Genomic DNA, 26,956 nt, shown 5'->3' with positions numbered 1-26,956 from the left:
GACCCAGCCAAGACAGGGATGCCTTTCATGGAAATGGGATTGTGTGGGAAGAGAGCATTGTTTCTGTTTCCAGGAGCAATTACAAAGGCAGGACTAAAAAGCATTCACCTGCTGCTGAACGTGGCCACAGGTGCAATGAAGTAGCCTTCTATCCAGGAATGTCATGGTCATGTCTCTGTTTCTTGTGTGTGAAGCAGTGGCCCAGACCCTTCTTCTGTGGTTACTACTTGGTCAGCCTTACAAAAACACTGACTCCAGCACAAAAGGTAAATGTGGAATTTTGTTTTGTTTTTTTCTACATATTACATACTACAGAAATGCAACATTCAGGCTCAGTCGGGTAACAAAGAGGAAGCCATTCAAAACTGACCATCAAAATAAATTGTAGAAAGCAGATTTTATATGACAATACACATGCAGCTTGCAAAAGAATAAAGACAGTGAACAGGTATTAAAACACATTTCCATACAGAGACAGCTTATGCAGCAATTTACAAGTTTAACCTCTGGCCGGAGTATGCAAGCCCTTTAAAGCTGGCATTCAAATTACCACTAGCTTAATCGGCCATACTTAGTTTAAGTACATAGCAAAATTTAACTTAATGTTTACATTCACTAGCCATCCAATCCAGCATCAAGGCACTTTCCTTGTTGGTACATCTGTTCCTGTGTCCCACACCTCCGCTACCTAGATGCATATATTGGCACAGCAAACTGGGTGACCAGTAACTTCTTATCCCCAAATAAAAGCAATTGGTTACTAGACAATCCCTGGCTGTATCAAAGTGTCAGGCTAGATGTGACACTGTAAACAAAACTGGTGTATTTAAAAAAATACGGCATGTTGACTGGATCCATTAACATATGTGCTTTGATGATGAAAAGCGATAGGTGTTAACAGTTTCACACTGCAGAGAATGCCCATCTGCCACGCCCGTGATCCCCAGAGAAGAACAGCTGACACTTCAGTCTGAGCAGGAGGATGTGGAGCTTTCCAGCCATCAGTCAACAGTTGTGCCATAAGTGTTTTTCATCTATTGTTACAGAAGTGTGCTTCTGCAGAGTAGCAATGACATTATTGCATATATCCCCTTCAGGTTGTCTTTGCAAATAAATACAAGTACTGGCTAAGGCTGCATTCTGGGAGGTATTCGCTGCCCACCCTCTCTCTGCACTACAGTTAAGAGGCACGGAAGCAGACAATTGTTGAAATCTGGCCCTTCACTATTATTTTTAGGTTTGTTTTATCAAATCTTGTGGCCTTAGAAATGCATCCTTGTGCATTAAGTCAGCACTGCTTTTATTTTCAAGAATGGCTCAGATTGCACAAGTCCTACAAAGGAAACAACAGTGAAAGCAAATTCACATGATTTTTAGGTTTTTTTTGTTTGTTTTACTGATGCTTTCACTTTAAAGGAAGATAAATGGAAATTCATGAATACAATACAAGATACTTAATTTCAACCTCCTCCAGATTTTTGCACTTATACCTCCACTTTACTGCAGTTTTCTGGATCAAAAGCAAAGCTGAAGACTCGGGTTGGCTGCAATTCCCTAACAGCTGTTTCATGACAGAAGACTCAACATTTTTATATAAACTTCACCTGTATTATACTACAAGCAACTCCTGGAATTTAAAATGGCTATATGTATCCATCCTTGCAGACAGACAAGAGGTTATGGGGATTAAGGAACTCTTACAGTCTCAGTCAAGAGAACTTTTTAACCCAGTTAAAGGAATGCACTCAAATAACAGTTAATCTCAACTACAACCACTGTCTAATGGGGAAAATAAACTAGTGTATTTAGTCCCATTTAATGCACATAAATTACAATGCAAAATGTGTACGTCTTGGAGTGGGGCAGACTATTAACAATCTGACAGTCTCTGGAGTTTCAGATCCCACTGAGAAGTCAATTCCATTGCAGGATACACTGATGTGGATCTTGGGTATCTGAGACCTGTCTCTAATTAAACTATTAATTTAAATCAGCAGAGGTGACCCCACATGTTTTAACCACCTGACAAAGCTCAGGATTTACAAAGCTGAAGCTCCCACCCAGGTTACAGGACTTCTCCAGAGCCCAAGAATGGGACTCAGCCCTAGCATGCAAACTCCCTCATCCTCCCAAGGGCCAAGATTTCTCACAGCTTTTGCTACGCTTCTGTACCAGACAAGCACATACTCGTCATAAACTCTCCAGAACAAAGTTTAGAAAAATTTTTGCTCTACTGTGCTTGTACTGCCACGTTAAGGTGGAACAGGCAGCTTAATTTTCTATAATAGCACGTATGAAGCAATCTCAAGATTTTCAATACAGCAGGAGAGGACATTCCTAGACTATCTGCTCTTAAAGTAAGCCAACACACTCCAGAAAACAATACCAATCATCTCCTGGTCTAACACAACCACCACAATAGAACTACAAAGGTAATATATTCACTTCTCTTGTAAACAGAGGAGCATTATTAACCAGCCTGCATTTTAAGAAATTTTTCAAATATGCTAATATATTTCTACTAGCCTCCCTTCCTCACCACCAAATTAACAGTCCTTACAACTAGTGTTCCACCTGTACCTGAAAAATTCCAGTCCAGGAAATCAAGATGGACATGAAAGTGTCTATACTGAAAAGTGACTTTATTAATGCCTTTATTTTGTTACATGCACCAATAGCCATTGGTGAAGGGGGTAGGGGAGGTGGAGGAGGGAGAAAACTTTTTCTTGAGTTACTATGTTAGAGCCAAGCTCAGAAAATTTCAGTGGATTGCTATAATTACACTGCAGATACTCTTAAAAACCTGTATGCAACTATTTGATACACTTAGATTTTTACAGTCCAAAGTACAAAATCTTGTTAAACCCTGAACACTGCACAATGTATTTGGCACATAGGTTTATGAACTAGCTGTATTCCTGTTATTCATATGTATTGTGGCTTCTACAAGCTGTTCACCCACTAGGAGCTCCTGCTTAGTCTTTAGTACTTTAGCCCTAGATAAATTCTCTGTCTCAAAAAGAGCATGTCACTGCCAGCCAGCCAGAACTTTCTCGAGGATCCACTTAATTATTTGAGTTTATTACCACTGGCCCATAAACAACAATGAAAGATACCAGAAATGACAGGCCAGAACTCTTGTTAGCACAGATTTTAAAAATCAGAATCTCTTACTACTGTTAAGCAGCAGTTAAGTTTTGAGTGGTCCACGATTAACAGCAACTGAGAAGAAAATGCTTTCTCTTTACAGAAAGGCAAGTAGCAACTTAAGGACTACCTGACATTCTCCCTCAAATAACATATGCTATCAAAAGTTAGTATTACTGAACCACAAAAACGTATTAAAAAAACTCATCAACATGTTTTTGCAAACATCCAGACCTTTGCAGCACTGTTTAGACTACTGTCCTATGGTTACTTTATGATGCTTGTATCCCCAGTTGTCTGTTCTGTTTATGCTGGGCATTAAGTTCTGCACCTTTGAGACTGGTTCTGAGAGCTGAGTGGGGAGAAGAAGCACAGAGTTTATCCTCAGGGACTGCCCTTGCTCCCTGCATCCTCCTCATAGACTGCACTGTCTGCAGCACAGACAGTGGAGGAAGCTCTCCTTTGCTTTTAGTTAGTTTTTAGCTGGCTGAGGCAGACAAGTTCCCCAGACTGTGGCTTTTCTTTTCTTGGAGCTGTTCAGCCCTGCTCTGGACTGAAAATCCAGAAAAACACCGGGAGCTCACACCTGTGGCTATTGGGAACCAGGAGATGGCATTGTACAGCACAGGAGGGACTGATAAGAGACTGAGCAAGCCAAGGTACACCCCACAACAAGGACTTTCTGAATTTGCCATCTCTTCAGAACACTGAGAGGTTTTAGTGTTCAATACTATTCATTTTTTATGCTTGTGACTACTTTGCCTTTTAAATAAACAGCTTTTTTCCCCACTTTTCTCCAAGGAAATCTTTTCCTAAAACAGTACGGGGAGGGGCTGCTTGCATTTGCTTTTTAGAGAGACTCCTTTGGAAGTTTCCTCTCAAATTTGCCCTAAACCAGGACAACTACAAAGCCAGGTAGTGGCCTATAATACTTCAGAGATGAGAAGATGGACTGAATGCAGTTGGCTGCTGGGCAGTTCTAATAAGCATGCACACTGCCCAACACAGACTCTCCCCTTTACTTGTAGTTTCTACAGTGACTGTGAAGTTTGCATAGAGAAGATAATTCATCCCCCAGTGAAGTAACTGCTATTTCTTCCAAGAGGAATGTGTTCCAAAAAAGGAATGCTTCTTCAACCTCTGAAAAATGAAAGATGGTCTCTCTGCTGTCTCATGACAGCAGTTTTCATTACACCTTTGCCCTCTGGGAGGGAGTTTAAAGGTGCTGAGGTGCAGTGGGATGAAAAGGAAAAGGACTGGTCTGAAGAAAGGTCTATTTATAGTAAGCTGAAACATAGCTTTTTAATTAAAAAAAGTGCCTAGATACGGAAAAATACTGTCAGGAGAAAGGAACTGTAGAATACTGAAATGCTGTTAAAGACTCTGCATTCTTTATCTGTTTTAAATATTCCAAACTTCAAGAGGTAATCTTACAAATTTACTCTTGCACTCGATTTCTTTGAAACAAAAGCATAATTCACATGTGGACATTTACATGTACACCCATCCTTCCACACAAGCTGGCAGACAAGGGAAGATGAAATGATACTGACACAGGCCTTTCAAGGGCTTTTAGCAAGTGCTCTGCAGAACAGCAGTACCAGAGGTCACAGCACAAAAGGTTTCAGGTGGTCTTAAATACATAGTTATTTTGCTGAAGGAGAAATAAAACACTTGTTTTAGTCTCACAAAACAGCATTTAGTGTTTTGAAATGCATTTTTGTTAGTGTCAGATTAGAAAGCTGATTAGCCTATATTAGATTTAGAATTAATTAAGAAAAAATTTTTAAGAGTGCCATAAAATTTATGGTTATCACTGGAAAAGGGGTTTATTGTCCTGTAATTTAATTTTTGTTTAAACACTGGTAGAAGAAGTTTCCAAGAAATGTAGCTTCCTCAAAAAAATATAAACTGTGTGAGCAGGGAAAAAGTGAGACATTAAGAAAAAAGTCAGGAATTTTAACAACCACTTAAGTGTTTTGTGCACCAATGACTTCAATGCTTTGGTTGCTTTTAGTTTCAAGGATGTCCTGCAGTATTAGCAGCGAGGTTACAGCACACTAATAGCTGCAGTCTGTCAGAAGAAGGTCATATTGCCTTTCTCCTGAGCACTGAGCAAAATGGTAAAAGCTTACAGCCTGTTACTTGAGCTGTACACAAGAAAGGTGCACTTATTAAACAAAGGCATGTATGATCACAGAAGTCTTATATAATCAAACAGTGGCTGGGGGTACAAAGCCTTTAAATAACTGCTGATCTGTGCTGTCATCTGATTCCCAAACTTTTGACTACAAGACTGAATTGCTGTGCGTCAAGTTGCAAGGCACATTTTTTAGGCCAAATTACTCTATAGTTCATGTGTACACATATCTAAATGTAGGTAAAGTATCAGTTACTATAGTAGCATTCAGATTCAAGTGATCTTGGTGTTTTCCTATTTGTACAACATAGCAAGTTCTATTTAATTTTTATTGGTTTTAAACATGATTTGCAGGTCTGGTAAGCTGAAAATTGAGGCACTGGGCCAAGTCAAAATTCACTAAGTCAATTAAGTTACTGAAAAGTGTATCACAAGTATTCTTCCATGTCAGAATACTGAGCTTCAGTCTTACTTTTGCACAAAGCCGCACTGTGCAACTAGAGCTGGCTTTTTAGGCTCGTACACTGCTACGCACCGAAGTGTTTCTTCTGGGAGGTCTATTGGCTGACGTGGATATTTAAAACTTGACCTTTTCAATCATGTGAAATTCTGTTATGAAGAGATACAACACGCCCAATGTAGCACAAAGGCTTGTTCAGCTATCCAGATGTAAGGTTTTATGTAGTGCATAAAAGTAAATCTCCAGTAGGTCTGGACTGGAAATTTTCCACAAAAACAGTCCTTATTGTATTTTGTCAAATTACTCTTTGCTTAATTTTTCTATTTGCATTAAGATAAAAATACCTAGCTTACTTTATCAGAAACACAGGGGAAGATGTGAACAGGCACTAATGAAGGCCTAAACAGAGCCAGTCTTTTCTCTCACTGAGGCATATAGCCCCCTTGTCTCACAGTCTGCGGGAGGTAACTTTTTGGCATTTCATCAACTGAGAGTGGATTTTCTTCCACTGTTTCAGCTCTCACAGTTTGTCCTTCAGTACATGTCTGTAAAACATTTGATACAGCAGCTTCCTGGGTATTTTTTTCCATCCCAAGTCCCAATGGCTGTGAACTCTGACCTGAGATCTGCAGTTGAACAAATCCAACAAGATCTCCCTCATTAGCATGAGTAATCTGCTTTGTTCTTTCAAAGCATGGCCTGTCTGTGTTGGTTTCATCCTGACCACCATTTTGTCTGAAATACTGCTGCCTCTGTGGTGTACTGTCAGCTCCTCCAGCATGATCCTCTGATCTCTCTTCTGAATCTAGCAGGGGCTGAGTTGACTCAGACCTTGAGAAGACTTGCACAGGTGTCTGGTCTCTGTAGCCATTAAGCACCACAGTCGAGTACTGTACAGTGCTTGAAGTGTTCTGTGTCGTTTCACCTTCATCGCTGTCAGAGACACTTTGCCTAGGAGAAGACATGCATGAGGATCCTCCAATACCACTGCTGTGTCCTTCTGAAGTACTTTTTTCTTTTTTAAGCAAGTCAAAGGGTTTTAGATCTTGTTCTGAAAAAGACTTCTTGTCATCAGCTTCTATTTCTACAACGCTTACATCTGTAAAGCTGCCTTCTGGGTACATCTGATCTTTGGAACTGATGTTATGCTGAAAGAAAGAGATGGATGTTGCCTAAGAGGAAGGTTATGTTACAAATCAAAAGCCTCAATAAAGATGAATTTTTATTCATAATGTCTTTGATTTTCTTCATCCAAGTTTTCTCTTTACTAAGTCTGGCAATATCTCCAAAGCATGTGTTAAAAAATGAAGGCTACAGCTTTGTTTCCAATACAGAGTCTTAATTATGCAGCTATTCTAAAGTGATAGTGAATATTTTAATTATTCTTAAGAGCTGTAAAGATGGAAGCATTTGCTGTGCAGCACAGGAACATTCTATACTGAGAACCATACATTACCTCAAATAATATACTCAACATCAGAATATTTCTTTAAAGAAATTAGCCACATTTTGTTGAAAAAAGTTTGCCTGGTCATTCATCCCACATGTGGCATAAATTTTGCTGCCATCTTCTCATTCAGGAGGAACTGTTTATAGTCTCCTCTCTCATTCGTGACTGAACTGTGCAAATAAGCCACTTCAGGGTTTTAAGAAGAGGAATCATTAATTGTTTACTTAATGCTGATTTCCCATGAATGAGCAAAGAAATGAGTACTTGACCATTCCAACTAGCAAGCTGAAACTAACTCACAACTTTAAAGCCCACACTGGACTGTGAATTTGTGCTAAGAGCCATGTAAATCTAATGCAGAATCTACAGATGCAATGAAGTCTTCTAACCATATTGTATCACAATGTCAATAAAACTTAATATTCAAGTTTTTCCTTGAAATCCATGTCTGCTAGAAGACAGAAGATTCCCACCAGTTATTTTATCTGAAACCTTGCAGACTAGGAAGATACAGGATACAGAAAGGTGAGTATTACCTTGGCTGGAACTTGAGGAGACCACTGAGCAATGTTACTCTTGGATGGATCAGGTACGATAGGCCAGATATGTTTCTTAATTCTGTAAAGGATTAAAAATGGAATAAAGTCATAAGATGCACTCCCCAAATTCCCTGTTCACAGCAACCACAGCAGAATCCAGAACACCACTCCCTTACATGGAAATGTTGTATTCCAAATAAGAATGCTGTCTGGGTTACTTTTCATCTTTGTATGAGGTTATAGTACTTAGCGAAGCACAGCACTGCACTTAACTCCTCCATACATTAGATGCAGCTATCAATGTAACACAAAACAACAAATGGTAACAGTGACAGATTTTCAAATTTATAGCACTCTAGAATGCACAGAGCTATTACTCAGGTAGTTTATGATGCATGCCAGTATGAAAATTCAATCCTACTTCTTTTATTATAACGATGAATACCAAATACCAAAAAGGTCAAATCTAAGCTAACTTCACAAATAAAAAAAATGGAAGAAAAACTTACTTTGTAACTCTTAAGAATGTACTGTTACTTCAAACCAGAAGCTTCTGTTGATACGTCACCCTCAACCAAACCAGCTTTGAAACTGATGCATCTATCCTGCTCTTTATAAACAGATCCAACAACAGATCCTCTGTTGAGGAGGAGAACTCTGAAGAACAATTCAAGATGGGCTTTCCAACTGACATCCATTAAGAACTAATTTTAGGAGCAGCAGGGAGGTCAAAAGGAAAAGGGCATAAAAATGCTGTCTTTAATTAGAAAGAAAGGAAACTTGGCAGGGGACATAGGAGAGGTGCTACACCTTGCAGGGGAAACACTGCAGCAATGACATCCTGGTTAAAGGCACAGACAAGAGCTTTGGGGTGGGGGAGCAGGAGGAGGCAGGTTGCTTCCCAGAAGTCTGTAAACAGGCACAGTTACTGCAGATCATGATGTCTGCCTAATTTTTTTTTTTTTTGTCATAAAGCTTCACATTTGTTAATGCTGTAATTGAATAGCCCAAATACAAGGAAAATATTTCCAAATCTTCACAACTAGGGACCATAACTCCATTCACAGGATGACTAAGAAACAGTTTATCCTGATCAAAATCTAACAAAGCTAATCCTAGCTATGTCCAGCAAGAAAAGCATTAACTTCTTGCATTACTGAATCATAGAACACTTAGTATGTGTGTAATTAACAGTAAAAAATCAGTATCAGAAGAGGCCCTGGCTTCCCATGGAAAACACAGAAGTTTTTAACACCAATCAATATATGCATGTTTTAACTTTTTTTCTGCTCTAACTGAAGAATACTTAACTGAGTTGGTATAAATTACTGCCATTTCTGTTATGCTCAGAAATACAAGAGGAAGAGTTCATTTGTACTTACAGGTCACGTTTGTTGAAGCAAAACAAAACTCCAAGGAGCACAATCAACAGGAATGCCAGACACACAGGTACAACTATGGCTTCAATTTCTCCTTTTCCTGAAGGAGGCAAAAAGAAGCAATTACAGCCCACTTCGGCATTTAAAGAACTCAACAGCAGTACATATTTCCAAAAGATTAGGGAGAACCTGAAACTGAAATACGTCAATGCTCAGTCTTAAAGCTTCACATTCAGAAGAACCTTTTCACCATACAAAAAGTGTCTTCTGGTGGAAACATGAAAAGATCTGCGCTGACAATCTAGTGCCTTGCATCAACAAAAAACATGGGCTGATCTAGAAGCTGTAATACTGACAGAGCAAATAATTTTGTAGCTTGGGCAGGTATGACAGTAACATCTTCGCCAATTCATCTGCTGCCAAGGTATTTCAGTGCCCCACGGCTCTCATAACACAGTCATGGTCAAATAAGGAAAGTAAACAACATCACTACTCATCCATCAGTTTATTCTGTACATGAAGCTCTCCTCTGCCTGTGAACACCAAAGTTTGCATTATTGTTATGTATTCCTTCTAATGTTATACACATTCTTAAGTAAACCTTGGAGAATGCTTAGGGAAGAGCAACACTACACAGAAAAAAAAGCCTCCACTAAATTTAAGTGTCTTCCACAATTAAATTCAGTTAGTAATGTTGCTGTTACCCTTACATATAAGAAGCACTCTAAAGCTGAACATACAATGAATTTAACTATTCAAAATGAGTCTCCGTAAAGACCTGCAGAAAACTTTCACAGTGATATGACAGAACACGAAAGGGCTCTGAGAATGCTGACTGGTACCTACATCAGCAGATTAAGATACAAGCACACATCTCTAGAGCTTATTCAGCACACCTTATCAGGATTAAAACAAAGACTCTGACTAGGGGTAGATGCCATTGGACACCAAAAGAGACAAGGCCACTGGGTAAAACCTAGTGACTCATTAAAGGTCAGGGCAAAACATTATAACCTGAAGTATACATAAAACACACCCAAACCAGCATACTTAATAACAAAAAGTGCAATTCATGAGATTTGCAGAGCATATCTTGTTCTCTATATAATCAGAAAAATCCTGACTAAACTACCTCTTAGTGAAAGAGCACTAGACAAACCACCCAGGTATTATGAACATTGCAAGTTGACTCTAACTGAAACTTTAAAATAAAATCACCTTCCCCTTCTAACACATCTTTCACAGAGCCCTGCTGTACTGTTGCAACATAAATTCCTACTTGTACCAATTGTGCCACTCTGCCTTACCAAATTTTTGTGTAGTAAATGTGAAATCAGGACCAGTCCTGCTTCCGTTATCCGTGGATGCCATCATCCGCACAGTATACAGCGTGTCACTGGTTAGAGAGGAAAGGGTGTACTCTGTCTTGGAAGGATCCACTGTCACAACTAAAGAGAAGAAAAAATTTGTAGCTTTCTATAAACTACAAACAAATTGCATCTCCACAAAAAACAGCAACACTAAGACATCAAGACTGCAGATGTGAAAGATAGTTTTAACAGAACACGTAGCAGATGGAAAATGGAACAGTCAAAGACTACAAACTTGTAGAAGAAATGCTGAGATTCATTTGTTTCTGTTTAGGTGTCTCAATTTAGTCTCTTTCTATATTTCATTTCCTCTGGAATTTTTTCCCCCAGAATGCATCTACAAACTAAACTAGTAGTATAATTGAGGCTTAAAGTCTGTCTAGTAAGCCAAACAGTGCTAATGAGGAATTGCTAGTACTGACCAGAAAAAAACCAAGGTAAGGAATAGTAAGACAGAGGTATGGCATAAGTACCTGGCCCTTCCAATTTAAGCAAATCTAAAAATTAAAGTTTTGATAGTGCCAGATGCCTGTAGTATGCCTGCAGGTCATATACACTACTGAAAACTAAGATGCACTTCAAACAAGATCATTTACATAATAATATATTGATCTACAGCTCCAGAAGGGTTAAAAAAACTCCTTCCCACTTCCTTTTCTTAAGGTTTTACCATAGTTAAATGCAGTCAACTCCTTTTGATAGTCTGCCATCATCTTGATATACCATCATTCATTCTGTATTTAGATGCAATATGGGAGCACAATACTCACAAATCAGCTCTCAGAAACTAAACTCAGTACCCTGCTATATAGACTGAATGCTCTGAATTCTTTACTAGGGACTTTCTGTTCCATACGGAGGAGCATTATGGCTCAGACACCTGCTTTACATTCTCAGAACAGATTGCCAGCTATAAGTGATTCTGTGTATTTTTTCAGGAACAAATATTAGGAAGGAAACAGATGAAAAGCTTCAGTGCCCCAAAACACTTCTGTTTTCTAGTACCTGTTTCATTTCCATCAATAGTTTTGTAAAGTATAGTGTAATTTCGGATAAATCCATTTTGTTCCTCAACTGTGAGATGGTTCCATGTCAAAACAGCTTCAGCTTTTCCTACTTTTTTTGTCTGAACCGTAGGTCCTTTTGAAGGACCTGTAATGGGAGATGAAGATTAGTTTCTGCTTGGCAACCTTGCATTCACAGAAGCAACATATTAACAAGCACTGAACTGTAACAGGATAAAAACTTCAATGGAATAGTTTGACTGACTCATCCGGAAAGCACTGTTTTCAAATAACATAAAAACTACAAAGATGTTTTAAAAAAGAAACATTCAGAAACACATATGAAAAGAAAAACCAGCACGTTGCAAGAAACCTTCAAATGAAGTCTTGATTTTACACTTGAAATTTAAAATAAATCAGCATATAAATATCACTATTATATATAATAAATAAATAATAAATATATAATCTATATAAAATAAATATATCACTAAAAGAACAAATTCATGTCTAGTTATCTATTATATAAAGGTTGGAAAAACAAAGAGCCAGCCATAGTAAAAAGGGTCAGTGTATGGGCTTCAAGGTGATAATTTTATACTTACGATCTTGCTTAAGATAAGCCTTTACAGACTGTCCACTTCCCTGACCATCAGCATACAGAGGGTACACAGTTATCAAGTAACACTTGAAAGGCTTTATACCTAATAAAAGGAATAAAAAAGAAATATATACCTAATAAAAGGAATTTAAAAGGTGGTGTTTCACAGACAGTCAAACTGCTCACTATCCTCCCCATTTACTTCAAACACAGGCTTCTCAAAGGACCACTGTCTAACTAGGACTAGTGCCTAGTGCAGCTGAGTATTTTCTAGAGCTCATTGATACACTTCTCCAAAATAGTAATTAAAGGAAAAATACTGCTTCAAAATAGTAACTAAAAGAACAATATAATGGTTCACATTCAAATGTAAAATTTAAAAAGTAGAATTTAGACAAGTCAGTTTTTTTAAACATTATTTTAAATAGAAAGCCTTTAGTTATCTGTAGCATTAAGTTCCCAAATGACTGATTTTAGATACTGACCATAATCTCAAAAGAATATAGCTGATCAAGTTTCACTGTTTGAATTGAGTAATCAAAGAATTTGACTGATTTTGAAAGAACTCGGCCTTTTCACTATTTTAATGGTTTCTAAGAATGAAAATACTATAACCAAAATGGAGATAAACCCCTTCTTACATTATATAAATTTCAAAATTCAATGTCAGATAGAGTTGTGTATTTGACAAAAACATATAAATACTTCCATACACTCCCAATAAACTAACTGAAACCCTCAGTACTAACCCTATTCTACCATAAAATTCTAATTACTGAGAATGTTTCTCATCTTCCGACCACTAAGCAGTTTTTAGAGTGTGCTACAAACTATATCTAGATTTATGAGCTAAATACCTTTTAAGTCAATTCCTTGAACATCTCCTAATACAATCTGCCATTCTATGATGCAGTCTGAGCTGCTGGACATCAGACACCATTCGATCACATATTTAAGAACATAATTGTTGGGAGCAGTCCACCCTACCCACAACTTGTCATGTTTAGGTAACGTTCTAAGATTCTTCACGGGAGCTGTAATGAAAGAAAAAAGTGATCAATATTGACAGTTCTTTCATGACAGGAGTTGTTCTGGTTGATATTTTTGGGTAATGGTAGCAATTTGACAGAACTAAAGTAAATGCAGATGCCATTTTCTGAAATTTGGAGATTTACACATGGATCTTTGTATGAGAGCTCCAAAAGCAGTATCAGGCTATTTAAAAACTGGAAGTTAGACTCAGCTTCTCTATTCTCACAGACACTACGTTTCTTTCTTCCGAAAAAATGCTTTATTTCAATAGAGAAATCAGACTTAGAATGGGAATTTACAAGTGTATCAAACAGTTACACTTAAGTACCTTTTTAAGTACTTTATGCATAGTGTGTATATATAGAAGTAAATAGTATATATAGTATATATAAAATCCAGCCTAGAGCTGGATAAACACATCCTGTGATGGGGCAGCAACTGGCTCATGGGTCAGGCACAAAGGGTTACAGTGAAGGCAGTGACATCAGACTGCAGACCTGGGACCTGTTCCAGGGGCTTCACTGGGGTTGTTCCAGGGCTCCATCATCAGCCCTGTGGTCTGATACTGACTCAGACTCAGGACTGGAAGGGACACTAAGCAAGTAATGACTTCATAATGACTTGGATTCAGGACTGAAAGGGACACTAAGCAAGTTCCCAGATGATACAAATCTGGGAGGATCTGCTGACTCCCTCAAAGGCAGGGGGGCCCTGCAGAGAGACCCTGACAAAGTAGAGGGCCAGGCAATCACCAACCACGTAAAGTTCAAAAAGAGCTGGTGCCAGATTCTGCACCTGGGATGGGGCAGCCCTGGATGTACAGACAGACTGGGGGATGAGAGGCTGCACAGCAGTGCCATGGAAAGGGCCCTGGGGCTCTGGTCCATGGCAAGTTGAACATGAGCCAGCAGTGCCCTGGCAGCCAGGAGGGCCAAGCGTGTCCTGGGGGCATCAGGGACAGCATCACCAGCCAGGCAAGGGAGGGGATTGTCCTGCTCTGCTCTGCACTGGGGCAGCCTCACCTTGAATGAGGTGCTGGGGGCACTTCTGGGTGCCACAGTATAATCAAGTTATTAAACTATTAGAGAGCATCCAAAGCTGGCAATGAAGATGGAGAAGGGCTTTGAGGGGAAGCTGAATGAGGAGCAGCTGAGGTCACTTGGTCTGTTCAGCCTGGAGGAGACTGATAGGAGACCTCACTGCAGTTACAACCTCCTTGAGAGGGGAAGAGGAGGGGCAGGCCCTGATTTCTTCTCTGAGTGCCCAGTGACAGGATCTGAGAAATGGCCTGAAGTTGTGTCAGGGGAGGTTTAGGCTGGATAAGTTTCTTCACTCAGAGGGCAGCTGGGCACTGGAACAGGCTCCCCAGGGAAGTGGTCACAGCACCAAGTCTGAAAGAGTTCAAGAAGTGACAGCACATAGTAGGACAATGCCCTCAGGTACACAGTGTGATTCTTGGGGTGACCTGTGCAGGGCCAGAACCTGGACTTTGAGATACCTGTGCGTCCCTCCCATCTTAGCTTATTATGCATATTATATACCATACATCTACACCTTACTAAGTACTTCCTCCTGGCTGCAAAACTACTTTGTGTGAATTTATACTCTTAACTAATTAGTCTAATAGCTTTAGAACCAGTGGCTCTCCCTTGGTGTTTACCTGCACCTATCCATATACCTATTTTTTTGCTTCCTATCCTGGTAGTGTTGGGATTGTCTAAGAAAAGGCTAGAAAGAAGGATAAACCAGCCTGTCCTTACTATTAGTGAATAATGAATAAAACATAAAAAAGAACATGAGCAGTACAGAAATAGTGGAAGCAGATGACAAAACAACCCGGTAAAATGCTGAAAATGTAGGGGAAGACTGGGACAAACAAGGAAAAGAGTGGGAGGGACATCAGGAAATTAAAGGAGGAACAATGGCAGAATGGTATATATGTAAGTATATACCAACCCTTTGATTTTTTTTTTTTTAAGAAAGACACAAAAATGCCTGCTATGCTAAGAAAAGAAACAAGGAATATAGTACACAGAAGCTCTAAGAATCAAAAATCAGCAGAACAACATACACAGCTTCAAATGACACTGTGAATACACAAACCCTCACATTCTCTGGCAAACAAATGGCAGTATATATATATATATATATATATATATATATATATATATATATATATATATATATATATATATATATATATATATATATATATATATGTATATACAAAAGGCATGAGACTGTACTTATAATTCAGTAATACTTTATGTGCCCATGTAAAAGGTACTATTTTACAACACTGAAGATTTCTTATAAAAAGGGCCATGCAGATTTACTTGAAAGAGACATTACTAGGACACTGACCTTTTGAATTACTTGCTGGGATAAGTAAAACTGAAGGAGGAGATGGCCCAACACTGTTACGGGCAATCAGAGTCACTTCGTAAGTTCCTTCCCGCAGCTGTAAGGTATAGTTGGTGCTGGTAACATTGTATTTCTTCACTGGACTGGAAAGAGATGATTTATCTCTGACAGTCAATTCATATTGCAAGATTACTCCATTGGCTTCGTATGGCTTCAGTGCCTGTCAGAAACACATCTTTGATTAAGCTGATACGGAACAAATGTGATGTAACCCTTACTGCCCTTATGGTACAATTAAAAAATATGAGAACAAGGCAAGTTCCATAGATCAAATACCTGCTCATTTAAGAAAAACATAAATAACCTCTGCGTATTTCTATAAAGCAGTCCCTTCCAAATTCCATTTCTTCTTTAAATACTCTTTTTCTTTGCTCATACCTAGTGATTTAATAAAAGCTATTCTGTAAGGATTGCAGAAGTTGTTGACAAAACTTCCGTTTTACATGACTTCACAACACAATGACATAGAAGAAATCTCACCTTTGGTTGTGTTAATATGACAAATATGACACAGTTTATGGACCAAAAGAAAGCAGCGTTTGGGGAGTGACCATAATCACATTCCCCTTCTGAGCTGGACTAATCATCCAGTTGGACACAGCAGCCTTACCACACACAAATGCACAGTGCTGTTTTTAATAACCTTGGCCTCTGCAGTACCTCAAGCCTTAATGGATTTTGCAGCTGGGGTATCACTGTCCAGACAGTGTTGCCACGTTTTAGGTTACAGCAGAAGACATGACACGAAGCTATGCTTTGTTCAAGTGGCAAATCCACAGAAGGTCAACAAATGAGGAATATGAGTATATTCTGGGTATTTTAGGTCACAGATGAGTATCAGTTAAATGATGGCCTTTACATCTGTACATTTAATTTTTCATAGCTATTAGCATAAGAACACTAAAGTCACGTCTCATATCAAAAAAACCTATACTATCCCAGTCATCTCTCAAGGCTATTGGGTAGATTTTTCCACTTAAAATGGAAAAATGTTTTTAAAAGAATGCTCAATTTTTTCAATTCGCTTTACCTTCCATATCAGATGCACAGTCCAGCAAGCTGGTGACTGAGATGTATCAATGATCCTCCATATGGGTGGTCCTTTAGATGGTTCTGATGAAACAAACAATGCTTGAGAGTAGAATCATTTTTATTTAATGTGTTTGAATTCATCCTTTCATTATCATTATATGCTTGTTTTCTTAAAAAAATAAAAGCATATTAGAAATGAAGCTAAATGCTATTTAGCATTTCTTGCTTTCTCAATGAAAATAATGCTTGGCATATTAAGTGGAAAATTTCCTGAAGAGATGAGCAAGACACCAGTTCTGCTTTAATGTACAGTGACAAAAAAAGTATGAATCACAATGGTGGGCATCTGCAAGATTAGACTAAAGGTGACAATGCTGAGTGAGGCATGATCACACCTACACAGTGCAGCCTGCATCCAGAGGCACAGCCCTGCACACCTGCAAACCTTGCTATAATCTGCATCCAACACTGTCCCTACCCCTCAATATCAAGTTACCTGAAAAAAGGAAAGTGCACAAGAGTTAAAAAAAGGAGACAAATTTCTCCTGGCAGTAAGACTCCTTGATTCTAAAAGGATAACAAAACTGCAGTACTTTTGTACAATACTACAGTCCATTTTGGCATCTGTACTATGAAAAAGTGGTACTTCCACAACAAACTCCATTTCAAAGTAAAATGAACTAACCAATGCACAAAGCAATAAAAAGTGCCCGATCTTTTGTGAGGGTCTTAGCCCCAAGAGAAAGTTCATCTCAAAATGAATCACATCTTTAATCTTTCAAGACTACTTCTTCTCAGAATTCTTTCATAGCATTTAGTATGTTATGAAGTTTTGGCTTTTAACCTCAAACACCCGTCAGTACCAAGTGTACAGCATGCATCTTTTATGCTGTACATCGTGAGAGGCGAACTATGTTTTGAGGCAAAGGGAGCTCTTCTACTCATTTGAGTATCCAAATTTGATTCACATTAAAGAGAAGCAATTGTACATCCTGCCTAATAGAGATCATGACTCTAACATGACCTGTCTGATGTTCATTTGCTACTATAAAACTTTTGTTCTGAGGCTAAAGTAAGACATGGGTACTTAGTATTAGCAGTATTTTTGCAAAGCCAGTCACCACAGCAGAACAGCAATGCAATCTAAATAGGCAGGCAGTCCTGAAATCATCATTGCTCAGCCTGAGATAGGAAACAGAAAATGAAGTCATACTATCATTAGGAGTTGAAAAGCAGAGACTAGCATATTGAAATTCACATATTTTACAGTATCTCCCCCAGAGAAAGTAGATGAAGTGAAAGTAACAGAACTGAAGCAATGCAAACATGGATACAAATTCCACTAATTTTAAACAAAAACTACAATAATCCCTCTTATTCCTTATCTAAGATGACAAATGAACTCAATCAGGATAAAAAAAGGAAGGATTTCCAATCTGTTTTAATAATAGAACTTGTATTGGTTTAACTTGATGTGCACTGAAATGCTGCAGTGAACAGACTGCCCAGAAAAGACACACCTTGGGACATACAGGATTATTACAGAAACAAGATTATAAAGGTGTAAGCAGGAAAAGCTAAAGCACATTTAAAAACCAGACAAATACCGATCAGCTTGATACTGAAGCTAAATAGCTATGACAAATTACTTATAGCAATTGGATGTAAGAATAGATTCCCTACTGAGTATTAAGTACACAACACTGGCTTTCTATGGGGTAGTATCAGCATAAGCCAAAAACAAAGCCAACCTTGCAGGCTACAGAAGTGGAAAAGAAATCAAAATGAATACTTTGTTGAAATGTAAAAGATGTGTTATTTGGATGCTTCCGTGCATAAGAGGCTACACTTACCATATGCACATTATTTTATATTATTGCTTTATTAAGTTTGTGAAGAAATCTATGCACCCTATGACTAAGATCTTCTGTTTCTTAACTGTTGATGATTGTTCACCTATGACTTTTACTAGCCTCCTGAACATCAAGTTGTTCATAAACTAAGGCAGTTGCTCTACTAAGAAAACCTTTTCTAGGCAGGATAACTTCTGTTACAGAGAACAACCTTCAAAATAAAAAAACAAGCATAAAGCCTAGATTTTTTCCAGAAGACCTTGAGAACAGTTTTCTGTGAAGAAGGTTCTTCTCCCCTGTTGCTGTTGTAGCTGTTTTCAGGGAGTTCCTCTACACCAGCTTAACAAGAAGCTAGTCTTATGCTCCTTGGAATGCATGGGTCAAGTCAGTTAGTGCTGGAAGTAGCTCAAGAGAGCTGAGTTACAAGCAAGCACCTCAAGCAAGGATACACCATTTCAGGTGGCCATTGCCAAACTGCAGAGCACTCACACTTGAGAAGTCAGTGACCTACTTTTATGCATTACTTACGATCTTCAATGGTAATCCCAGTCTTTTCTTCACTCCAGTCACTCCAGTAGCCTACTCCATCTTCCTTCATGCAACGAATGGAAAAGACATACTCTGTGTAGGGTCTGAGACCTTGAATACTGAATGAAGTTCTTGGGGAAGCTGTATCTTCAGGAGGAACCTGCAAAAGTGACAAAGATTTTAAAAGCAATGATCAAAATACTGTAGAGCTGAGTTCTGTGCTCCTTCAGCTGTCATGCAAGAAGGCTCTCCACCACACACATAACACAAACAAGCTTTCCTTCCCTCTCATTTCTAAAAACTTCAATTTTCAAACAGTGTCTGGTAAAGGTTCAGTCGGAGTTGTGTGTCTTTACCAGGTATAAGAAGATACATACACTAGAACAGTTAGGCAGCTACTTCAGGACAATCTCATGTTTTATTTGATAATTAGCTTACATCTTTCTCCTTTCTTTCCACATAATTCTGCTGCTTACTGATCTGTAGTACCCTGCCTCACAATTCAGAACTTTGGTAGGTGACCTGCTTGATTATTGATTGCAAAATTATTGATTACTGGAAGTTAAAAGTCCAGGATCATTGCTTCCACTGATCCAGAACAGTACTTCTTGAGTAAAATTGAGAATAGTTTTAGAGGAGCTTATAGTTGTGTTAATAAATTCTTTTCATAAGCTCTTTTATTTATCTTAGGTGAGCAACCAAATGCCAGAAAAGTATTCTTAGTATGTATGTAGGGAAGCAGGGTGGAGTGGAGAACGGACGCCAAGTAGGTAACACACTGACTCCTCACATTATTCCACTTGCAACTAAGGGCTTTTTACAGCAAGGACCCCTGCAAGGAATGACTACAGATTAAACACAAATGCAGAACACTTAAGAGGTTAATCCTGAGGGTAAAGAATTAACAAAATAGTCCAATTTAACCACAGCTAAGCAAGTTCAGCTGACTTAAAAGCTACTATTTCATTTGTTTTGTGTGTATGTTAAAAGGGCAAGACAAGTTAAAAGAACTTGTCCTACTGTCCTATCAGGACAACATATACACGGTCCTGGAGTTGCAAACTAGATTGTGCAGGCCAGTGCTTTTTAAAATAGCAATACAGGTGATCTTAACAAATAGTTTCTGCATCTAAAGCCACATAGTCACAAGGACATGTGTTAAGGCTACCTGCTCCAAACAGAGCATTTAGGTAAAATCGAAAGCAGTCTTCCTTCCAAGAACTCAAAGAATTCAGAATACATTTGGGCCTCTGCTGGAGTACTACTGCTCTGAGAAAAGTCTTAAAGGAAGGAAAAACTGAGGAGCTATTAAAAATACATTGACAGATTGATGTATAAAGATTGATTTCTAAAGAAAAAAACCTCACAGCTCTTGATAACAGTAACATATAGTACATTACAGGTAAGGCTTACTCCTTACACTTTTCCTGTTCTTGACTGCCTCACACTTGAGGCATGTATACAGGGCAGGACTCAAGGTGTGGCTTCGCCAGTGACAAATAAAGGTAGACAAATCACTGGCCCTGCTGGCCACACCATTGCTGATCCAGGCCAGGATGTCACTGGACTTCTAGGCCACCTGGGCACAGCCTGGCTCATGCTCAGCTGCCCTCACCAGCACTGCCAGGTCCTTTTCTACTGGGTAGCCTTCCAGCCACTCTGACCCAGCCTGTGGCCCTGTCTGGACCTTTTGTAGTCCACCTGCAGGCAGAGTAAGTTCTAAAAACCATTCCAGCATGATACAGTATTTACCCAAGTTTTGAATGATCACCCATTTTGCACATGCATGGGAAGATGAAAATTCATTAATGTTCTATACATTGTGCAAAATAAAATTAAAAATAAACATACTGCACTGTGACAGGAAGGACAGCAGAAAAGTCCATGAAGATATGAAAAGGTCACCACACTCAGACTGTGCCAAAAAATACCTAGATTACAGCCTCCATGAACACGCCAGATAAGCTTCCTTGGGTGGCCATGTAAGACATAATGAAATGAAACTGAATGATCTGAAGTGGAACAGGGGGAGCTCCAGTTTGACAGATGTATGGATAACAGCAGAATCATGGCAAGGAACATTGGTTGTATTACCTCCATCCAGTTCGTGTCACCAACAATTCTGTAGCGAATATTGAATTTCAGCGTCATCACAGCGTCTGAAATCCAATTCTCCCAGACAAGCTGCAGAACAGTAGGTAGTAATCCTGAGGTGACTGATACATTCTGTGGAGGCAGTGGTTTAACTAAAAGAGAAGAAGTTTAAGTTAACCTAACAGCTGTACTTTACCATGCCTTTAGAAGCTGCACATGATATTGCAGCACTACTATAAAGTCTTTCAGGACCTGAAATGGCTGCTACTTTACACTATCTTCTAAACAAGACTACTAAACACAAAACTTGCTATCTGAATTGTGAAAAAATCTCTCACCATCCCTACCCTTGCCCAGCACATTTCAAGCTCTAGTCAACAACACTTATGTAGTGATAATTTTTATAGTGAAGAAACACTAACATACCAGTTCAGCAATATATACAGAAGCAGCAGTTATGCTCTATCAAAGCTTTAAGGGGCATATAGTTACCAATGTCGATAGGATCAACGACAAGAGGATCAGATACAGCCTTCCCAAGTGCATTTGTTGCTTCCACCCAGATCTCCGTATTAACAAAGAACTGAGAATCATCAATGGTGCAAGAATTGTTAACATCTTTTGGTATACAGTCAGGGAAGATCTGTTCTGGCCTAAATAAAAGAGAAAGAAAAAACAAGATTCAAAGCAGTAAGTTTGGTTTCCTTTAGAGAATATTTTAAAGTAGATCAGAGTGAGCAATTGGTTTATCTTGTATGTTTCCCCTCTGCCTTAACTTTGTAAGCAGAGGGAGGGGAAGAAAAAGTGGGAATGGCTTTTTCAGCCAGAAATGCATGATTGCATTAGAACTGAATGTAAAACAAAATCTCTTGACTTCCAGTCACGTATCTTCAAAAGCACAAGCTAGAGCACTGTCAATAAATTTGTATAAAAACCTGACTTGGCTTAAAAAAGAAAAGAACAAGAACTGATACAATTACTCAAAAGCAATATGGCCAGTAACTACAACGCATTAGAAAATGAAGTCAGTGCTACTCGCATACCTTTCCGGAGTACAGTGTTAGGGGTGCAATAGATAATTTCTGCTCACCATCTTCTGCTATACTAACTAGATAGAAAATGTTAATGGTTTGCACATTTCCTGATGCCCCTAGAACTATCTGTGCATACTTTCTACTACATCTGTTACCAAAACACTTCAGCAGAATGGGGTAGCTGGAAAGCTGTCTGAGATCATTCCTGTCTCCAGAGCAATGCAGCAATCCTGTTCACTCCATTCTAAACTTAGAGGCCATCTAAAAAGCTCTGCTTTACAAGAGGCCAGATAAAGAGTTTGGAAAGTAACTTAATTTGCTTTCACAGGAGAAATACTTTGCTGAAGCTTTAGTTAATCCTATGTTAGGATTAACTCAGAATAGTGTTTGTCCACAGTTCCTATGAAGTGCAGATAGATAATAACTTTACAAAACTCAGTCATTTTATGTCAGTTTCTCTACTTAGAATGACAGAATGATTTGGATTGAAATGAACCTTTAAAAGTCACATAGTCTGATCCTCCTGCAATGAGCAGAGACATCTGCTTGTTTAGAACGGGGTGGAACTGTCAACTCAGAAAAGTGTAAGAGTTAGGGTATAGCTCCCTATTATGAGATGTATTGTACTAAAGCCATGCTAATCATGCATTTGAAGAATAGAAAAATATGACATTACTGTCACTCCAAAACAAGTTCAGCAATAAAACTTCATGTCTGACTTAGAATTTCTTAAATGCCAACTTCTTCAACTCTTCCCTTCCCCCTCATACCAGACAGACAGCAATGCCTCAGAAAATTGGACTTAACCTTAAGCACTCTTCCAAAAAATCAGGAATTTCAAGGACTGTTGGTTTAGCATAAAAATATTCTTCAGAATAATTTAGATATTCTATGGAGTGCTACTTACCACCTGTATCTCAACCTGAACTGAGTATCCAGGAATGTATGCCTTCCAGGGTTCCAGGTACAAGTCATAGCGTACGTGAATCTTGATTCCTGATGCACAATGCAACTTAAGTTCTTGGGCTTCTCTGGAGCCACTGTACAGAAAGAATTAGCAATAATTAATCTATACATGCATTTCAATCCAGCTAGAATCCTTATAACTGTCCCACTGGAGTGATTTCTGTGAACATCGAAGTATCTAAATAATTTTTCTCTAAAGGATGTGGCAAAAAGTGCTGGATACCATCCTGCAATCAAAGTAAAGAAGCTTAAATAGCTGCTTTGACAGACAGTAGGCTGTATAAGGATTAAGCATTTGCTAGTAAGGAACAACAGAGACTTTTCATTCTGAGGCAGAAAACCTTGTATTTTAACCATCTTCTTAACCACCATTTACCATCTCTCATCTAAATATATTTTAATTCACACATAAGAAAAATTAATAACCACTACTGAATTGGCACATAGTGACCTTGCTAGTAACCTGAGCTCTATAAGCAATTTCATAGGTCTGTTTTCCCCCAGCTGAGGTATGGAAGAAGCTCGAGCTGCAAACCCATGCAGGAAAGCTTAGAGATCTTCATCCATGCACTGTGGTGTGTAAGGAACTTATTCAGAATGCAGCAAAACTATTTTCTTTCCCTCTTAAACTCAAATTATAACATACAAATTTGTTTCTACCTCCTATATTATCACTATTTACAACAATATAATGTAGTTAGAGAATTTTATTTGCTTTCAAGAAGAGTGCTAGTTTCAATAAAACAACCCTATGAATCTTATTGCTTTCTTCCTGAATAATTGTATTCTTCTCAAATCTGTTGCTCGTCTCACTATTTAGTTTTCTTTAATTGATAGTATCAAAATACAATAGCTTTAAAGAAAAATGCATCTCAAGAATTGTAACATGAATTACACATGTGGAATGTCATCTGTACTGTCATTACATTTATAATCTTAGAATAATTTATCTGTCCTCACCTTTCCATGTATTTTACCTCTTTAAAATATTTTTTATTTTATATTTTCTAGTACAGTATTTACTCCTCAGAAATTGAAATGGAAAACATTACTTTCCTGTGATAGCATTTTTTAAGTCATGCTAGAGGCATTTAATTTTAAATTGTGAACTCAAGCAGGCCTTTTGCATGCAGACCATTCACAACTGCAGTACCTGTTGCCATCACTAGGAGACAACTGTATCATATGATAATGGAAAATCAGCCATATCATATGATACTTAGGACACTACAACACTTGTCTTATTATTAGCAGGACACCAAGTAATTAAGAAGTAGCACTTATTCACATGACTTTCTCAAGTCAGTCTTTCTAAAAGCACTTGGTCTGAACCATGCAAGTGCTATCATTCTAGATAAATGAAGCTTATAACTAGTTAAAAGTATTTTCTTTGGTATAGAGGTAAAGGCATCCAAATACCTTAAGACAATTCAGGTTAGCTTTAGTGATACAGATGAACTAAATGTTTCTCAGTCCATTAATGAAGAAAACATTATTTTCAGAATGCTAGTATGAAACCAGGACATGTCACCTACAAGTATTTCCTCCAACTCTGATACAGAATCAAGAAGTAAGGAAAAGTTCATTTCCTACTTCTTATTTCATTTAAATACACAACTTTATTCTGTAATTAAAATCTGCTGCTTTTTGTTGTTTCATTTTTCCTATTTCAACATTGAAATACTCCAGAGTATTTTCTACTTTTCAGAAAACTTTCTTCAGTGCATACTGAGCAGCTGGGGTGGCACGTAATTTGATGATTTTTTACTCAATTATCCAGGAACTGAGGGAATAAAAATTAAGTGCCTAAAGATACGCACATTTTCTATTTTTTGCATTTTCCGATTTCTCAGAAGCAATTTTCTAAAGACCAGAATAAAATGTAAAAAAAATGGTACTCACAGCCTACTGTAACTGTAATTCCATAAATGTTCTGTTCAATCTGTCCATCTGCTAAAATGTTGCATGTCAGAGGAGTAGCCAATGAAGAAGTGTCATTGAATGTGACACTGGAAACTGTTCTGTTTATTTCACGATACTGTTCTTTGGGTACCAGTCTATTTTTTATCTTCCAGATAATCTGACTGGCATAGATATTGCCGAAGTCAAGACAACTCTCATTCAGAATGCATAATGCTGTGAAATTGGAACCAAGGGCCAGTACAGGTGACTCTGGGATGATGTGACCACATGACTGCACAAGTCCACTTGAAGCTAAAAAGAAAACAAATTTCACATTTATTAAGAACTACACAACATCCCCTAACCAATATTGCTGATACATCACTAGTGCAATGTTAAAAACACTACATGTGTCTAAGCAGCAAGTTAAATAGTTACCTGACAATAATAAAACTGAAATGCATTGGTAGACTACCATGAAGATTTAAGGGCAAAAAACAGCATAGTGTTCTTTAGGCTCTGCAAGAGCATTTCATGAAGCTAGGAAAGCTCCATTAATAAACAGAGGCATAAGACAGAGTGGAGAGTCAAGGGTTGCATGTTTATATCTTTTGAAGGAGGAAGTTGTTATACTTGAGGTTACTCTTCTGATAAAAAAGTATTTTTTATTAAGAAAGTTAGCATAGGAAAACTGGGGTAAGTGTGCACCTGTGTTGTGGTGAACTAGTGTTAGAAGACTAGGCGTGTCTATCCTAACACACCTTACTTTCTGTCCTCATCCAACAAACAAAAAGCAAGCAGCTGCTTCAAACATTTGATGTAACTAGTTCTATATCCTCTTGTATTTGAGACACAGAAATCTTACCATCAGGAGAACAAATACTCAACACCAGATAGAAGGCACAGGCCACCCAGTTCCACCTAGAAAACATGCTGCACAGAATTTCTGTAACAAGAGAAAGATATATATTTTTAAATTTAAACTATTATTCTTTACTTTAGATCAATGTCAAAATCAGATTTGTATTTGCTCTAACATAATATCTCGCGTACGCGCATTTATTTTCCTGGAATTGTTTGTATCTTCTCAACTTAGAATGGGCAAATTGTTTCCATTTTCCTCACGGCTAAAACAAAATCAAATGTTCACTAAAAAAAAAACTAAGGCTGTTTAAAGCTGATTTAATTAGAAGTTTAAGAAATGTATCAGCTTTAGGTTTTCAGACTGTATATGAAAGCAAACTTCACTGGTAACTCTGCAGGAGGTTCAGTTAGAATACAAGGTGTAATGGTGTGGTTCAGGTTTTAATACATAACCCTATGAATTTGATTATGGTTTTCATACTTACCTAACTTTTAAGGGCACTGATCCTCAGGCAAGGTTCAGACAAGGTTCAGAAGAACTCACCACAAAACCATGTGTCTCATTCACAAGAAGTGACTTAAAATACACTCAGGAATTACAAAGCACAATGCTGTCTACTATAGAAAAAGCACTAATTCTTCAAAACTTTACAAGGGAGCTTGCAATTCCTCAAAAGCTGGAGTACCTTTTATAACACCATATTTATTTCTGTATTGCAACAGAGCCCACTCATTCTCAAGTTTTGACATTTCTAGAAAACACTTTAGAGATACTGAAACATTCACACACCCCCATTGTTATGAAGCCACTATGTGTTATGGTTTTCTCAACTTACACTTTTAAAGCAGTCCTAAACTACCAAAAGCAAGTGACCACTCTCTACTAAGCTATATTATTTTTAGCTACATTTAGGCATCTTTACAGGAATGGGTAGACTGGCTTAGTGAAATAAGGCATTTAGTTCACAAGCTGATTTCTAGAAGCAGACTTCATGCTATTCTTAGACCTAGAAACTTAACACAGGCTCTTTAGGTTTACTAAGATTTGAGGAGAGATGGCTACAGCAACATGTTTCTGAAGTTTTATTTTCATTAACCTGACAGAACTTCTCTGGAAACTAGTATTCTTAGCTTTGT

At 38.1% G+C, this 26,956-nt stretch overlaps 1 protein-coding gene across 1 annotated transcript; it reads right to left on the bottom strand.

The window, feature by feature from the left end:
• Positions 1-267: 267 nt before the first annotated feature.
• IL6ST (interleukin 6 cytokine family signal transducer) lies at positions 268-26,340 on the bottom strand. Its single transcript, XM_066568801.1, has 16 exons — positions 26,305-26,340; positions 25,821-25,901; positions 24,956-25,267; positions 22,995-23,127; positions 21,546-21,706; positions 21,054-21,205; positions 18,960-19,119; positions 16,577-16,659; positions 15,487-15,706; positions 12,948-13,124; positions 12,095-12,193; positions 11,491-11,637; positions 10,423-10,563; positions 9,119-9,215; positions 7,734-7,815; positions 268-6,895 (listed from the first exon to the last, which is right to left on the bottom strand). Exons 2-16 carry the CDS (start codon positions 25,885-25,887, stop codon positions 6,170-6,172), a joined length of 2,757 nt encoding a protein of 918 aa, XP_066424898.1. The 5' UTR covers positions 25,888-25,901; positions 26,305-26,340; the 3' UTR covers positions 268-6,169.
• Positions 26,341-26,956: the final 616 nt, after the last annotated feature.

Source organism: Molothrus aeneus, chromosome Z, assembly GCF_037042795.1.
Source record: "Molothrus aeneus isolate 106 chromosome Z, BPBGC_Maene_1.0, whole genome shotgun sequence".
In the NCBI taxonomy this organism is placed as follows: Eukaryota; Metazoa; Chordata; class Aves; order Passeriformes; family Icteridae; genus Molothrus; species Molothrus aeneus.
Note: the sequence above shows the minus strand (reverse complement) of the source record. Positions and strands in the feature narration are given on the sequence as shown.